The sequence below is a fragment of the Zootoca vivipara genome, chromosome 10 (assembly GCF_963506605.1).
Source record: "Zootoca vivipara chromosome 10, rZooViv1.1, whole genome shotgun sequence".
In the NCBI taxonomy this organism is placed as follows: Eukaryota; Metazoa; Chordata; class Lepidosauria; order Squamata; family Lacertidae; genus Zootoca; species Zootoca vivipara.
The window spans coordinates 39199495-39216023 of record NC_083285.1 but is presented as its reverse complement, the minus strand read 5'-3'; the positions used below and the strand labels follow the sequence as shown (position 1 = coordinate 39216023).

Below are 16529 nucleotides of genomic sequence, written 5' to 3'. Positions count from 1 at the left end.
TCCCGCCCCCCGCAGCCCAACGTGACCCCTTCAGCGGTTCCCGCCTCCTGTTGCTACTTACCAGCAAGGAAGCGGCAGCTAGTTTCGAAACGGCAGATTCGTCACGTAGCTGTTTAAATCGTGGAAATATATTTTTTAATGGTGTCACTGCCACACGATCCCCACCACCCTTAGCAACTGACAGGAGTGGCGGCGGAAGCCCTTTTCAGCCCCGTCGGCGTCGCGCTCCGGCGCCTCGTGTCGAAAGCCCTAACCCGAGCGCTGCCCCTGCTTTGCTCTCCGTGTGCCCAGCCAGCGGCTGTGAGGGAGGCGGTCGACGTGGAAGCAGCAGCTTCGCGGCCAACTTCCGGGTTAACGGCGGCGGCCGGCGCGGTTTCTCTGAGAGGGAAGCGACGCGGGAAAGCGCCTCAGCCATGGGTGAGGAAAGGGCCCAGAGGCGGCCGGTTTGCTGAGGGAGAAGTGGGGCGGGTGAAGTTGTGGCGCAGATGCAGGCCGAGCGGGAAGCAGGTCGTCTGGAAACTGCGGGGGCGAGGGAGAGGAGCGTGTCTGCCGCCCGGACGAGCCTGTCTCTCTCCCCCCGAGGGAGGCCACTCAGTGCGCTGCGTTTCCCTGGGATGGTTCTCGTTACCTTGTCGCAACAGGCGAGCTTTCCCGTCACGAGGAGTTGCTGGGGCCGTAGGGAAAATCCTCTCTCGCGGCAGCTGTTTGACTCCAGGCCGCTCGTTGAGCCAGACGGCGAGATGCACCTTTGGGTGCCTTGCCCGGAGCGGAATTCTCCCCGCTTCCCTTCCCCTCGAGCCCTTTCTCCCGGCCGCTGCTGAGGAGGCCGGCTTTCCTTCGCCCGGCTGCTCTGCAGTGGGTGGGGAGGTTCCCCAGCGTGACGGTATCCTTCGGGGTCCTTGCCCACCTGGTCCTTCGCTTGGGCTCCTGTGCCAGCTCCGCCTTCCTCCGGTGCGCGCGCTGCCTCGCCTCTCCCAGCGCCACCCGAAGCCATTTCGCTTTAGGGAAGGACCTGGGAGCAGCACACGCACCACGTTCCTGGGGGAATCCCGTAACTCTCCAGATGTTGTTGGACTCCAGCTGCTATCAGCCCCTGCCTGTCTGGCCAGTGCTCAGGGATGATTACGGTACCCTACAGAAGGCTTGCTTTCTTGGGCTGTCTGGTTTCACCAAAGTAATTTCCTATTTCTGATGATTGGAAGAAAAAAGAAATGTACTCGAAGATTTTGTAGATTGCTGTTGTTCAATAAATAATTGCTAAGGTGCTGCCTGTTGAGTCTTCGTGTGTTTATCAGCCTTCTGAGGTACCTGTGTGGCCCGCTCCATAATGAAAGACCGCTTTTCTTCTATAGTGCTCTTAATTTGGGGGAAGCCGATTTTAGTGGAAAGAAATAGGCCCCAGTAAGGGATGCTGCACTCCTGCCAACTAATGCTAGGAGAAAACAAACCTTGATGCTTGGCACGGTGTTATGTCCAAATGGTTTGTTTTGATCCAGCAGGCTACGATTACTAAATTAAGGAAAAATCTTAGTTACAGAATAGGGTTTAGTTGGAATGAAGCAAAATGTTCAGATGTAACACTGGGGATCATGATTTGATTCTTCCCAGCTCAGGAGGAGTGATATGTGATTTTGTTCATACACAATAAATCATGGTTTATGGTTTACCATGATTTAAGAGCGTGGCCAGTATGTGTGCTCTTTAGAGGTAATTTTGTGAAATCTGAATGATACTCTGTGGGTGTGGGTGTGGTTGGAGTGGTGGTTGAATTAGCAAGGGTGTGATTGTAGGCTTCTTGGGTAGGGTCCTTTTATTCATATGACACTGAGATAGCTCGGTAGCAGGGCCATCTTAAGCATATCCGGCACCGTGGTGCAAATATCCCTCCAGCGCCCCCTTCCCTTTTGCAGAATTTAGAACTCAGGGCCCAACTTGCAGACACCTCATAGCCCCGGGAGCCATCACCCACAGAAGACGCCACCAGTGTGGTGGACGCGGTGCAGCTGGCCAGACTGCTGGAACCCCGTGCTCGCTTGCGGGGCTCTGAGGCGCCGCCTCCTCTTCCGCTGCCTGACGACAGCCCGCTGTCAGCGCTCTCGCTGCTGCCCAGCGGCCTGAGGGCCCAAAGAGCAGGGGACGGTTGCCCCCCCACCATCTATGCCCTGCGGAGTGGGGGGGGCCAGCGGGCACCGGTGACGTAGAGGAGGCCCCTCGGGAGCCGCTCCCGCCACCACCGCTTCCTCAGACGACAACAGCGGCTCATCGGGCAGATGCTGAGGTGATTCCCGCGGCCCCTTCCTCGCCTCAGATGAGGAGCGGCTCCTCATCCAATGCAGCCTGCGCCGGCGTCGCAGAGTGCTTATGGGAGCAGAACAAGCAGCAGCAGCAGCACCAATGTGCCCTCCCGTGGAGGGCGGGCCGAGGAGGGTAGGAAGGAAAGATGGTTGGCAGGGTGCAGCTGGTGGCGTGCAGGGAAAGGGGAGGCTGCCAGCAAGCTGCGCAGCTCCCCCACTCGCTGGGGCGCCCCTGAGAAGCCGGCGCCCTGGCGCAACAATCCACTAAGTCCTATGGGAAAGACGGTTCTGGTTGGTAGAGCATGATCCATGTTGTCCCTTTTACCTATACAATTCTGTGAGGTTTCTGTGACTTTGCTATTGAGGAAGTTTATTTATTTTGGAAACTCTCCAGAGGGAGAAATTAAAGTTACAACAGAAGTCTAATAGAGAGTCTCCCTCGCCATGTAGACAAGATAGCTCAGTTGGTTAGAGCATGTAGCTGATAACGCCACGGTTGCAGCTGCATATTTCTGCATTGCAGGGGGTTGGACTAGATGATCCTCAGGGTCCCTTTCAGCTCTGATTCTTTGTCCAGATTATAGTATTGCTACAGAAAGCATAGGGCACACTTGCAGGAGCCTTATACAAAATAAGTGTTGAACAATCTTACATTCTGTTCTTCTTGGAGAAGAATTTGTATGCTCTTATACTGAAGTCAAACTGAAAATCACTTAGCTTGGATCCTCTGAGGGCCCTATCAACTTGAAGCTTTGCATTCAGTGCCTATTTTTCTTTTCTCTCCTATATTATTTTGTGTCCATTGCCTAATATTTCAGTACGTCCAGACTGTGCTGTGAAGGGGAGGAAACAAGCCTGGCTTGTTTTGAGGTACAAATATGGGCTCATGGTTTGGTTCTTCCCAGCAAACCACAATAAGATTTGTTCTCTCTCTCTCTTGTTACCTTGGCTTTACTAATGGAATGTTTAGAGGAAACCAGTCATGAGTCTGGGTTTGTATGTCAAAACAAGGCAGACTGACTTGTTTCAGGCTTGTTTCCTCCTCCAAGGTTACAGTCCAGAGTGAGGCAGGAGCAAAGTGTGCATGCTAGATAAACCATAGGCTTTTCAAAACTATGGTTTAACATTACATGCAAATGGGGCCAGTGTTTGAGTTTTGTAGTAACAGTGTTTAGCAGAATAATAGGCAAATAGAAATGTGCTTTGTGAAACCATAACATACAGTAGTCTTTATAAAATGCCTTCAGTCTTCTAGTAAGTTTATATTTTAAACATGGGAATGGCATAGAACAGATATAGGCAAACTCCGGCCCTCCAGATGTTTGGGACTACAATTTCCATCATCCCTAGCTATCAGGACCAGTGGTCAGGGATGATGGGAGTTGTAGCCCCAAACATCTAGGGCCGGAGTTTGCCTGTGCCTGGCATAGAAGAAAGAAATGTGTTTAGGTTAGTTTTGAGTTAGATTATAACCTTATGTAACCACATTACTTCCTTATGATGTGTTTGGACAGATGACCAGGCATCCATTTCCTGAATCTTAAAACAATTCTGGAGATGGGAAAGATTTTAACTTTTGTAGTCTGAAGCATTTCTAATTGTATATAATTGTAAAACAATCAATAATTTAGAAATCTTTAGCTCAGACTGGTTCCCGCAATGTTAATATAGTTGTATATCTTAATTTAAATATATTGCTGATATTTGAACTTTCTTAAAAGAAGGGGAGGGGGAAGGAGAAAGCTCTGGGATCAGTTCCAAAAGTTAACTTCTTATATTGACCGGCTGGGATGGAAGCAGTTCAGGAAGCCTGATCGAATGACTGTTGTTGGGTGACAGTTGTGGGAGGGGCAAATGTAGCTGGTCACTCAGCAGAAGCAATAGATGTCTTAATGTGGTTGTTTTACTATGTATTTTAATTACATGTAGCTGTATTTTATTCTTTGTTTTGTTAGCTTTTAGCATAGCTGCCAAGTTTTCCCTTTTCTCTCGAGGAAGCCTATTCAGCATAAGGGAAAATCCCTTAAAAAAGGGATAACTTGGCAGCTATGGCTTTTAGTTGTATCTTGAAATAAAAAGTGCTCTATACATTTAAAAAAAATAAAAGTAGTAAAAATAGCCATGCTTCTCTTTTCTCTTCTCTCTGCTTTGCAACTAGAAGAAATGGCTGCCTCATTGTTGAATGTCAGTTAGAAAAGAGAAACGGAAAAGCAAGGGGGTATGGAATGGCCAGCTTTCCAACCCTGAACAGGAGCAATTCCTCTTAAGAGATAAAATTATATTGCAACATTTTGTTGTGTGCTGACTTCTTAAAGACATTGGACATTGACATTTTGAAGCTGAGACAAAATACTGGAGCAGATGACCTATGAGTCTATTCAAATAAGACCTTTTCCCCAAATATCTGTCTTGTCTCTGCATTGACATAAGTTGATTCTTGGAAGCATATAGGGCTTCTCACAAGAACTTTGGAAACAAGCTATTAATATTTGATAGTCTATGATAATGCAGTTCAGTTTTTGACAATTATTCTTGTTTTCTGTAGGTGGGTTTTTTTCAAGCATCTTTTCCAGTTTATTTGGTACGCGGGAGATGAGAATTCTAATTTTGGGATTAGATGGAGCAGGAAAGACAACAATCCTCTACAGGTTGCAAGTTGGAGAAGTTGTGACTACCATTCCTAGTAAGTGTTCTTCTAAATGTAACACAATACATCACATGTAATGCAATGCTCTGCGTTCTGTTCACTAATCCATTGTTAAATAAGGTTTAAATGTGGCAAGCTCAAATTACTGAAATGCACCTAAAACAGATGTAATTTGATTGACATCCGTCTGTCTCAGGACATAATGGAGGGGTGCAGCTTTGGAGGTAAAGTCAAACTGTTGGAAGGTTGTGCCTGTTGTGGCTGTAGAGCAGGGTTCAGCAAGGTTTACCTCACCTGGGCTGGTTCACTCCAGCAGAGATCCCTCCATGGGCCAGATTGCACACGCACATGGTTTTTTGCGTCTGCACAGATGTGATTTTTGGTGTCTGCGCATGCGCAGCCACTGTTTCTGACACTGCTGAAGCGAGTCCCTGCGCTGTGCCAGTTTAGGGCAGTTCAGTTCGGGGATGGCTCGTGGGCCGGTTAAACGACCCCCGTTGGCTGCTTGTGGCCCATGGGCCTTAGGTTGCCTACCCCTGCAACCTATGGGAAAGATATGTTTTGTTGCAGCTGGGGCAGATGAAGGTGTCTGGTTGCGCTGCTGCGTATGCACCATGGTGTTTAGTCTGTCTGTGCTCCTCCCGGGGTCACTCCCTTAAATCACTAAAAATTATAAATTCAAATTTCTAATTCCTTGATAGTACAATCCTATTGATGTCTTTCAGAAGTAAGCCCCACTGAATTCAGTGGGATTTATTATTGAGTAAATGTTTATAGAATTGCAACCTGAGTATCTAACATTAATACTAAAGAAATGTGTATTAAAATATGGGCAGAACAGATACAGTCATACCTTGGGTTGCGAACGTGATCCGTGCGGGAGGCACATTTGCAACCCGCAGCGCTGCGTCTGCGCACGCACGTGATGCGCTTCTGCGCATGCATGACGTCATTTTGTGTTTCTGCATGTGCGAGCGCCGAAACCCGGAAGTAACTCGTTCCAGTACTTCCGGGTTCGGCGCAGTCCACAACCCGAAATTGCGTAACCCTCAGCATTCGCAACCCGAGGTATGACTGTACCCGCTAAATGAGCCTATGGTTCAGGGATTCCCAAACTAAGGCCCGGGGGCCAGATGCGGCCCAATCACCTTCTAAATCTGGCCCACGGATGGCCCGGGAATCAGCATGTTTGTACATGAGTAGAATGTGTCCTTCTATTTAAAATGCATCTCTGGGTTATTTGTGGGGCATAAGAATTTCATGTTTTTTTCCAAAATAGTCCTGCCCCCCACAAGGTCTGAGGGACAGTGGACCGGCCCCCTGCTGACAAAGTTTGCTGACCCCTGCTATGGTTTGTTTCTAGGTTGTCCTAATTAGAAAATCAGGGTTGTAGGAGGGTTTCACCTAAGAAGCCTTGCCAGTGGAAGCCCTGTGCAGGGACTTTCCCCCCGAGTAATGGGGTCCGTCCCTCCCCCCCACCCCAAAAGTAGCTCAGAAGGGAGTTGAGAGAATCCCAGAGCAGCACAAGGAAGAGAGGGTGGGTCATTCCAACTGGCAAGCCAAAATGCTTGTGCACACAGAATGTTCATAATAGCACATTGAAATTCCACCCTGTGATTTTTGCTGTGTTATGCCATTGTAATGCAGGGGTGTGGGATTGGAATGTCTGGCAGGTTAGATCCTTATCTCCCCTATCCCTGGATGCACATTTCTCAGTGAACCATTTTTGCCCACATGTTGTAAATCAAACTGAGCACCCAAAGAAACAAGCACAGGACTTTGCAGCTCTCAGTGATCAGCTCAGGATTGGTGCTTGCAAAGTGCAGTGCACAGCACTTTGCAAACCCCAACAATGCCCCATGCACAGTGCTTTACACTGCATGACATAAGTGTCCTCGCGGGTCAAATGGGCAGACCTGGCAAGTCTGATTATGCTCGGGGGCCTGAGGTTCTGCAACATTGTGGTAAGACATAGTTAATGGTTCATCATGAATGCGTAGATTGCTCCCATTTTGCTCCTTCCCACTAGCAACAAACCATGATTTTCAGCTTAGCATCTCATATGAATTGGGGCACAGGGGACATGGTTTGTTCTTGGCTTATCAATCAGTGTTTGAGTGAAACAAACCATGACCCCCAGCATACATGTAATGCTATGTCAAGGTTTATGGTTCATTGTTCGCACTTGCTAGTGAGGAGGAACATAGCAGGACTGATTGTGCATTCACAGTAAATCTTTAACTATGGCTTCTCATGATGTGCAGACACACAGGATGGCTCTTGTCCAATCCCTATCCAATATTATTTTACTCAACTTTTTTGCTTTGTATGAATGACAGGTTTAACCTTCAATGTACAGAGTGCATTATTGACTCATAAAATAATGTCTTGGAACAGAAACTAATATGTACTATTAAAGATGTGTATATTCAGATTTCAACGATATGATTTGGATTGCAACATTTCTTTTAAAAAAAATGCACTGCTAAATTACTTTTTTCTTTTTCAGCAATTGGTTTCAATGTTGAGACAGTAACCTACAAGAATCTGAAGTTCCAAGTCTGGGACTTAGGAGGACAGACAAGCATCAGGTATAGCACATCTGGAAAAAAGCACAGGAGTGCAAACCCAAGACATGGCTTCTGAAATACTGTATTTAACTAAGTGCTTGAGGTCCTTAAGAAATTCCATTAAAAATGGCATAAAGCTTTCTTTAGCCATCTCACCCCTTGCTTTTTCCTGCAAGACCAATTGCAGTCGTTAACAGTCGTCAACAAGTTTACCACTCCTATCAACCAATCACCCATTCCCACTACCCTTAAGGGTCTGGTGATTTTTCTTTCAGTGTATCTGAAGAAGTGTGCATGCACACGAAAGCTCATACCTATGACAAACTTAGTTGGTCTGTAAGTTGCTACTGGAAGGAATTCTTTTTATTTTTTTGTTTTGGCATGATTTTAGTTAAGGAGAACGTATTCTACCGTGTTTCTCCTATTTTAAGACACGTCTTATATTTATTTTACTCAAGAAAAATAAGCATGTGGCTTATTTTCAAGGGATGTCTTAAAATACACTGGGGGAAGACTGGGGGAAGAAGGTGAAAGGCTGTAGCAGGTAAACAGGGCTGGTGAAGAAATCTCAGCCTTTTACCAGGGGACGCTGTGGCTTTAAACCACTCCAAGAAGTGATCGGGTGGGTTTCCTCCCCGCTCTGCTTGAACAAACGTCTCCTCCCTGCTCCGTTGCCTCGCTTACCCGGGCTCCGGTGTCTGATTAAATGAGAAGGAAGTGTGGGAGTGAAGCTCTCCCTTTAAGAGGCAGCCTGCAAAGGCAATTTCAACAATTCGGCATTGCAGGCTGCCTCTTAAAGGGAGAGCTTCGCAGCCTTCACTCCCAAACTTCCTTCTCGTTTAATCAGACATCGGAGTGCAGGTGGGGGGGGGCAGGGAGGAAAAGAGGATCGCTGAAAAGGGGAGGGGGAGGAAGAAAGAAGGACGGGGCGGGGGAGGTTCGCGGAGGTGAGAAAGCGAGTGAGGCAACAGAGCAGGGAGCGGAAATCACAACTTAACTCCTCTTTCCTGGGAGTAAGTTCCATTGAACTCAGTGGTGCTTACTTTGGAGTAGAGGATGTATAGGACTGCCTTGCACACAATGACTTTAAAACTTTCAGCATTGCAGGATGGCATTCCACAGCCCTCGCTCTTCCCCTCTTGTTCACATAGGCAGACTGGGGATGCCGCCGCCGCAGCCAAACACCCATTAAAATCGGAGAGGGAGGAGGGGGAACCTTGAGAATCTGGGACCTTTCTCCCATCCCCTGACCAGAAAGGGAGGGCTTGTTTTCTTCTCTCTCTCTCTCTCTCTCTCTCTCTCACACACACACACACATTCACTCACTCACTCTTTCTGCCGTCTGCCTCTCCAAACCAACTCTTCAACCCAGAAATCAAGGGGACGGAGGAAGCCAGCGAGATCCTCGGACTCGCTGCTGCTGGCTCCTGGAGGCAGCCTGCCGGGTCGGCGCCCAGCAACGCCACGCAGAGCTCCCCAAGCCTCCTGGAGCCAGCAGCAGCAACAGGGCAGGAGGCTTGGGGCGCTCCGCGCAGCGCTGCTGAGCACCGACCCGGCAGGCCGCCTCCTCCTCCTGCCGCGGCCGTCGTGCTTGGTCCCGCTGGCTGGCTGGGGCGCTTGGCTTATTTTTGGGGTATGTCTTATATTTCTTCAACTCAGGAAAATCCTGCCATGTCTTATTTTGTAGGGATGACTTAAAATATGAGAAACACGGTACTGCTAATTGTCAAAACAGTTAAAAATCTAATTTCTAAAATGTTTATTATGACATTCCAGTTTGAAAAAGTAACTTCCCATGCAGGCAACTTACTTACTTCAGCAGAACTGAGCATACTTGGTGAATTCCTTTGTGGGTTTGAATCTGCTTAACCTGAACTTGACTTTATGTGCCCTGCCTAAGATTTATTTCCCCTTTTTGCCACAATGAAAAGTAGACAGGATTTTTGAAGGCACACAAGTGTTACGGGATCAGTTTATGACCGCTTGTGACAGAAATTGGAAATGGGAAATAGTGTTAGGGTTTTAGCTACTAGATATTAGTCGATAATACAGTCTTTCAGTAGATATTACAGATTGTATGTCAGAGTTTAGTTTCTTCCTTTATCAGATTTATAATCATCCTAAATTTAATCTATGGTTATGCTTGAAAAGGGTAGCCAGGAAATGTCCTATCATTATGACTGAGCTGTGATTGTTTCACCTGATACAATTTAAATAACATGTTTACATTCCAGGCCATATTGGAGATGTTACTATTCCAATACAGATGCAGTCATTTATGTAGTTGACAGCTGTGACAGGGACAGAATTGGAATTTCAAAGTCTGAGCTTGTTGCCATGTTGGAGGTAGGAAACATGAGGTTTTCGTTCTCTTGTTTTTGTTTTAAAGATAATTTTAGATATACCTCAGTGAACTTAGCAAGATTGGTCCATTTCATAATTGTTTTACTATGAACTTGAGACGGTTTTAGATTTGTACTGCTGTTTCTGCAAGTTTTCATGTATTTATTGATGAAAATAATTTTCACACCCAACCTGTTGCAGCATCTGTGTATCATCCCTTGGAGTTTTGGAACTTCACATGCGTTTCATAAGTCATATGCAAATACAGTGTTCAATTTCTGTACTTGTACCACATAAACAAAGAGTAAGGATTGGGATGATTCTTGTAATTTTGCTCGAGTTTCTGGCTGCCTTCAGTTAAGAACAGTGCAAAGGGATTAGGGGCACTGCAGGAGATTATATACCACTAGCCTTTACTAATTTTTTCACTCCTAAGCATGTTTAAGACCATGAGGATCCATTAAATGCCTTTTTCTACCCCCTGATCTTTTACAGGGGGTATATACTAGCGGCCATGGAAGATTTAGCTGTTCAGGCAACTGCACATAGAATACACCTGGAGCAGGTGTGGAGAACCTTTGGTCCTCCAGGTGTTGCTCCACCATCCTTGGCCATTGTCTATTCTTGGTGGGGCTGATGTGAGTTGTAGTTCAGCAACATCTGGAGGGCCCAAGGTCCCCACCCAATTTAGATGCATGGCTAAGGATGATACATTTGAACCAGGCATAGGCAACCTTGGCTCTCCAGATGTTTTGGAACTACAACTCCCATGATCCCTGACCACTGGCACTGTTAGCTAGGGATCATGGAAGTTGTAGTTCCAAAACATCTGGAGAGCCAAGGTTGCCTATGCCTGATTTGAACCTTCAGCATCTGAATGTAAGTGCTCACACTTAATACTGTAACATCAAATACAGCCTTATCAATGAAATTTCTCATATAATGATTTCTAATGCAAAACTAGTTTTTCAGCCAGCCTCTCTACTGTGCTTTAGGTATTTTGCATGACTCAAGGTGAGACTGAATGATACACTTTTGTGACATAATCTGCCACCTCTTTTAGGAGGAAGAACTAAAGAAAGCCATTTTAGTGGTATTTGCAAACAAACAAGATATGGAACAGGCTATGACTCCAACAGAAATGGCAAATGCACTTGGACTTCCAGCTCTGAAGGATAGAAAATGGCAGATATTCAAGACATCTGCAACCAAAGGCACTGGACTTGATGAGGCAATGGAGTGGTAAGTACCACTGGTGTTAAATTCATAAGGTTGTGTATATGTAGTATAGAGCCTGCTGGGCTACAAGGCATCTTGCTGTAAATAAGTCTTCATAATTGATTTAACATTATATATACATGTAATCACAAAGCTGAATCTTTCTAGGTTGGTGGAGACTTTGAAGAGCAGACAGTGAATTGGACTTGGAAGTTTCCTTCAGCTGAATGAAATGCAATTCTGTAAATAGGACTGGCCGGATAACTTTTGAAAGGAATGAGGCTTCTTTGCATTGTAAATCACACTGAATCAACTGAATGTTTGTCTGTATACTATGTTTAAAATACTCCATTCTTTTTTCTTGTGTAAGTTATGTAACATCAATTTTTATGACAGTCATATAACTGATAGTCCATGAGAATAAATTGGAATAAACATTTGCTACTTGGAATTCTAAGTGTTTGAAACTATTTAACACTAATAAATATATTTAACTATCATTTATCTAGATTTTTCTATTTCATGTCTGTTGCCTTTCATGTGTTTCTTTTTCAAGTTAAGAGTAGCTTAAATAAGTAAGTCTGGGTGGCATTATCCAAATGATCAGGACTGTTGCAAGATGAAGCCTCAATACTTGATTGTAATGTGGGGACCCTTTTTGATGTTGCTTATACAGCTCTTTCTGTCTTACAACCAATAGTGGAATCCTGGGCAGTTAAATATTTTGCTTGCAGTGTAACCTATGAAGGAAACCCTTGATGTGCTCAAGATATATATGATTGGAAATGGAGCTGTTGTGGAGAGAAGGCAGGTTCAGAGTTAACAAGGAAGTTCTGCAGGTATTTGAATATGTTTATTTAATGTATTGAGGGCTGCATGGACTCAGTTGTGATTTGAGGGAAGCTATGTATCCTGAAATATTTTAAGTGAGGCCAGTGGAAAGCACCTAAGCCAGTGGTTCACTTTAGATCTGGAGACTTTCCTATAAATTGCTAGTCGAAAGCTACAGAAGGAATCGCTGTATTTGACAACCAAGTGGCTTTTTAAAAACCTAATTTGAGTTTTTTTAATGAAGCCTGTAGAAAACTAGGAGAAAGAGGGATGTTACCACATGCCTGCATGGTATGATTCACCTTATTAGGTACTGTATCTCCTTCAGCAATCGTTCAGTTTTTTGGTTTTTTTAAGCTATATTTCTCCATAGCAATCAACACAAGGTTGGAAAAACATAGGCCTTCCGCTACAGGGCCAATGGAAAGAGTAGCAGCACTTTGTCATGATACCAACACGTAAAAATGCATCTCCATGAGGAGGATTGAACAAGGGTTCAAATCACCCAGCTCAAGTTAATCACACAAAGGAGAAAATATCTCAAGTCTCGAACACATTTCATTAGAAAAAAAAATTGTATTACCACAAACTGTACATCACTCTACAGTGAACTATAAAGCCCTGAAAGGCTCGGCCTTAATAAAGTATCCTCTTAAATAAACATTTGGAGAGAAATTTTAAGGCATCAGTTGAATAGGGTATGTATAGATTAAAATTACAAATAAATAATTAGTCATTCATAAGAGCTGGTTTTTTGGCTCTGCAAGAGGTTGTTCTTCCCTGCTGTGATTTTTAGTATATACTATTTTATGTTGAAACATCCTCTAAATGAGTCTGGCAGGGAAGAGCACCTGTTGTCTCATGTTCTGTACAGCATGGAACATTTCTAATGGGAATCATGTGATGGTGTTTCACTCCACCATCGCCAAGTCTTTTAACGCATGGCTTCTTGGTTTTTTTGCTTTGTAACCAGGTCGCAGAAATTCTATTTTTCTCTTCTTTGCTTCAATTTTATTCTTGTGTCTCTTCAACTTCTTCTTGGCCGCAATGTCAGGATTAGCAACAGCCTAATCAGAAAACAAATAAAAGTCATCATGTTGTTCACATTTCCCCTATATATTCTGAAGTTGCCTGGTTTCAATAAAAGTTTCCCTGCCACTGGATAAGCTGGACATTTTAAAGCAAATGCGAGTAAAACTAAAGTCAAACACTAACCTCCAGGGCTCTCTGTTTCTTCCGGATAGCTCTCTTCTGACTGGCTTGCTTTTGCACAGAAGCAAACGCAAGTGAAAAGGTTTCCAACCCAACCAATTTCTTCAGCAGCTCTATGATTTCCTGGGAAAGATTCTTCAGAGTTGGATCTAGCAAAGATAACATGATTCTGAATACTCGGAAGTGTCTTCAAGTGCTACAGAAAGTCTATTTATAATGCCCCATTCTCTCTTGTGCACACATGTTGCATTCCAACAATACGTAGGCATGTGCAAGTCCCCCCTCCTGTTGGGACACTGGAAGCATCTGCTTTTAGATTAACATGTCATCCAAACCCACAGTTAAATGCTTAGTTGAAACAAGCTGGTTTGTTTGGAGAAAACTTAGTTAAGGTTAGCAGCTGTTGTGTCAGGTTTCAGTCGGCACAGCAAATTGCAACTAATTTAAAATGGAAGCTAAAGCTTCCAACTGTGCCAAAGAAAAATGAGGACCACATGCCCACTCCACCATTCAGAAGGGGCCATTCCGGTAAGCGTAGGACAGAAACACTGCACAGTTGAAACGCCACCTTAAGTCCCTAAAGCAGGGGTGGGGAACTGGCAAACCATGCTATAAAAGATAAGCCAAACCAAGCAAGACTTTACTCCCAAGCCTGCTTTCTGCAGGGATCAGCTGTGTGACCCCCCCCCCCACTCCCAATCTGTTGGGCTTGGAATCCCACGTGTCGGCGCGCTTTTGGCAAGGGGTTGGCTGTACTACTGTGACTCCCATGGGAAACTCAGTAGCACAGCTAACCCCAGCAGGCTTGCTCTCACTACCATCAGCACATGGTGGGCTGGTGCAGTTTGGGATAATCTGCCTCATGGGACCAAGTGGTTTCCCACCCCTGACCTAAAGCATCTATCATGGATGCCAACACTTTCTGTTTCATTTTCTTATGCTGTGTAATTATGATGATGCAAGGCAACTGACCTTTTGGTACAGGAAGACCTCCAACTTAAAGGGGGGGGGGGAACAGTCTCACCGAACAGCTGAGTTTGACAACTCTCTTACCTTGATCTGCATAGGTACTGCTGAGTTCTCGATATAGAGGGGTTATGATTGTAGGAAGGTATGGTTTGACCCTGTCTTTCCCAAGATCTACTGCAATGGCACCAAGGAATTTAAAGATGCAGGTTCTCTGAAAAGACAAATACATTTGGTCACATGACCAGTCTGCAAAGAAAAATACTGTAAGGACCTAATTACTAGTGATTTACTTTTTCCAGCAACTTGGAAAATAGGTTTCAAAGCCTACTACGTGTTACACAACTCTACAAACCATTGACACTTGGTTATTTTTAAAGAAAATAATCTCTGCTCCTGGTTTTCATGTTTAGGCCTAACAAAGTTGGCAGTTTCATAGCTCTACTTCATTTAAGCTGGGATGTGCAGTTCACAGGCTACATTTTTGTACCATTTGCATTGACGCCTTTGCACTTGTCTGAGATCCTGAAACTATTGTCAAAGTGGAAGGCATTATTTGTGAAAGTAAAATGGTTCTCTCCGAAAAACATACAAACCTTTAAAGGGTCCTTGGGTGCATATGCAGCTTCACGTGAGGCTAATGCCAAGAGTCTTTTCATCACCCACAGCAGTGTGGCTGGACTGCTTTTCTCTCTGTCTTCTTTTGCCTCCATGGTTGAAGTCTCATTTTCAACATCTCCGGAGTCTTCCTGATCCTCAGCTTCCTGGCCCACCTCGTCACTGATTTCACTGCCATCTTCTGGAGGAGCCATTAGGTACAGTACTTTGGCCACAAACAGTAGATTCTTCACAACCTTAAATATAAAGCACAGATATAAAATACAAAGTTATCCGAAGACTATTTTTTTAAAAAGGGTTTTTAAAATGAGGCATTTCAAAAAAAAATTTGCTATGTAACTGCGGACTACTTAACAGGTTTTTGAAAATCCCTTCAAGTGTGGCCCCCCAAAAGCCTAGGGTTCAACACCCTGGTGCATAGCTGTCAGGTTCTCCCTTTTTTTAAAGGGAAATTCCCTTATGCTGAATAGGCTTCCTTGCGAGAAAAGTGAAAACTTGACAGTTATGCCTGGTGGCCCTAACTAATATACAGCCACGATGGCACTTGATCTATATGCAATTACTATAGCCAAGAATGTGTACACAAGATAGGAAAAGAGCACCAAGAAGAGCCATTCCAATGAAAGAGGCACATGATGCGTCATTTATATGCGTCATCACACAAACACCAAAATTAAGCACCTGTCAGTCTCAAATGGAGGAGGACCCCAATTCTACGTGGCGGAAATAAATGACTGGAATAACAGTAGCCCCCACTTGGTCTTCAGATGCACAGTATGCCTGCATAATTATAGCTTCAGCTGCTCTGTACTGATGTACCTTAAAAGCTTTGCACAAATTATAATCTTAAAACCATTCATAGAAAGTAAATATGTAATATCGGAATGCAATAAAAATCCAAGCAAAACACGAGAAATACTGAGCAGTGTGATCAGTAATGTTAGTGAAAGCCTGGTTAAACAAGTTAGTTTTCAGTACATGTTTAAGAAGGGAAGGCCCACTTTCACGACATCACAAGGTGACATTCCACCAGTCATGGCATGCTGCCACTGCTGACTCCCAAGGTAAGGTGCTGGCCTCACGTTCACTTTTGGCCAATCGCCTTTGGGCCACAAAGACTGGGGGCATCCTCTTCCTAGGCCCCTGTGGGGCAGTGTGAGCAGGCACCCCTCTTTGGGGCAGGGGGGGGCATCTCAGGGGGCAGGAGCAGGGGCTGCCTGGAGGACTCCCAAGAAGAGGGGAGAGGAGAAGAGGCTGAGGGAACAGTCCAGAAGGGAGGGTGTTCAAAAAAAGGTGAGAGGCTGCCAGCTCTGCAGGCAAGGGGTGACATAACTGGGCTCCTGAGCCCCATAGGGGTGCCACAGAAAGAATGTAGTTGGTCAAGGGAGCCGTGGACTCAAAAAGGTTGAAAACCTCTGCTTTAGGGAGTGCCGATTTGATTTTATGCTCCAGGCACCAGAATGTCTTTAGCTGCCTCTTTCAATTGTGTGCTATTTCAACACGTGTATCCCAAAATGTGTGTGTGTGTGGGGGGGAAATCTGCCAAAAACCTTACATAGTTACTCACCTGTTCTCCAAGACATGGATCTAAAAATTTGGACTTCAACTGATGGCAGAATGCTAAAACAAGTGTTTTCATCTGTAAAAGTAAATAAAAGTTAACAATCATTCTGAAACACAGTGAAACATGAAAGGGCTGAACTCATTGTGTGAAGAAACTGCTCTCCCTAAGAAGTATAAATATTAAGAGACAGAAAGAGACACAATCATGTGAAGATCTATCATGACATTGAAACTAATGTTCATTTTTGTTTCTGACATCTAATGGGA

At 44.9% G+C, this 16529-nt stretch overlaps 2 protein-coding genes across 4 annotated transcripts in view; one reads left to right on the top strand and one right to left on the bottom strand.

Annotated features, from left to right (window-relative positions):
- The first annotated feature begins 279 nt into the window (after positions 1-279).
- On the top strand, positions 280-11572 carry ARL1 (ADP ribosylation factor like GTPase 1). 2 transcript variants are annotated; one of them, XM_035128265.2, is made up of 6 exons: positions 280-417; positions 4840-4977; positions 7451-7532; positions 9746-9857; positions 10918-11096; positions 11241-11572. In XM_035128265.2, the coding sequence occupies exons 1-6, from the start codon at positions 414-416 to the stop codon at positions 11269-11271; spliced, it is 546 nt and encodes a 181-aa protein (XP_034984156.1). In that variant the 5' UTR covers positions 280-413; the 3' UTR covers positions 11272-11572. The 2 variants fall into 2 exon arrangements, with proteins under 2 accessions (XP_034984156.1, XP_034984155.1); XM_035128264.2 differs by lacking the exon at positions 280-417 and adding an exon at positions 911-1127.
- A 67-nt stretch (positions 11573-11639) lies between these two features.
- UTP20 (UTP20 small subunit processome component) overlaps positions 11640-16529 on the bottom strand; it is a 64900-nt gene continuing 60010 nt past the window's right edge. For both annotated transcript variants that reach the window (XM_035128257.2, XM_035128259.2), the window contains exons 58-62: positions 16267-16338; positions 14678-14935; positions 14169-14295; positions 13119-13264; positions 11640-12970 (exon numbers count right to left, since the gene is read on the bottom strand). In XM_035128257.2, the coding sequence (XP_034984148.1) occupies positions 12815-12970; positions 13119-13264; positions 14169-14295; positions 14678-14935; positions 16267-16338 (759 nt within the window). In that variant the 3' untranslated portion in view covers positions 11640-12814. The remainder of the gene's footprint in view (positions 12971-13118; positions 13265-14168; positions 14296-14677; positions 14936-16266; positions 16339-16529) is intronic.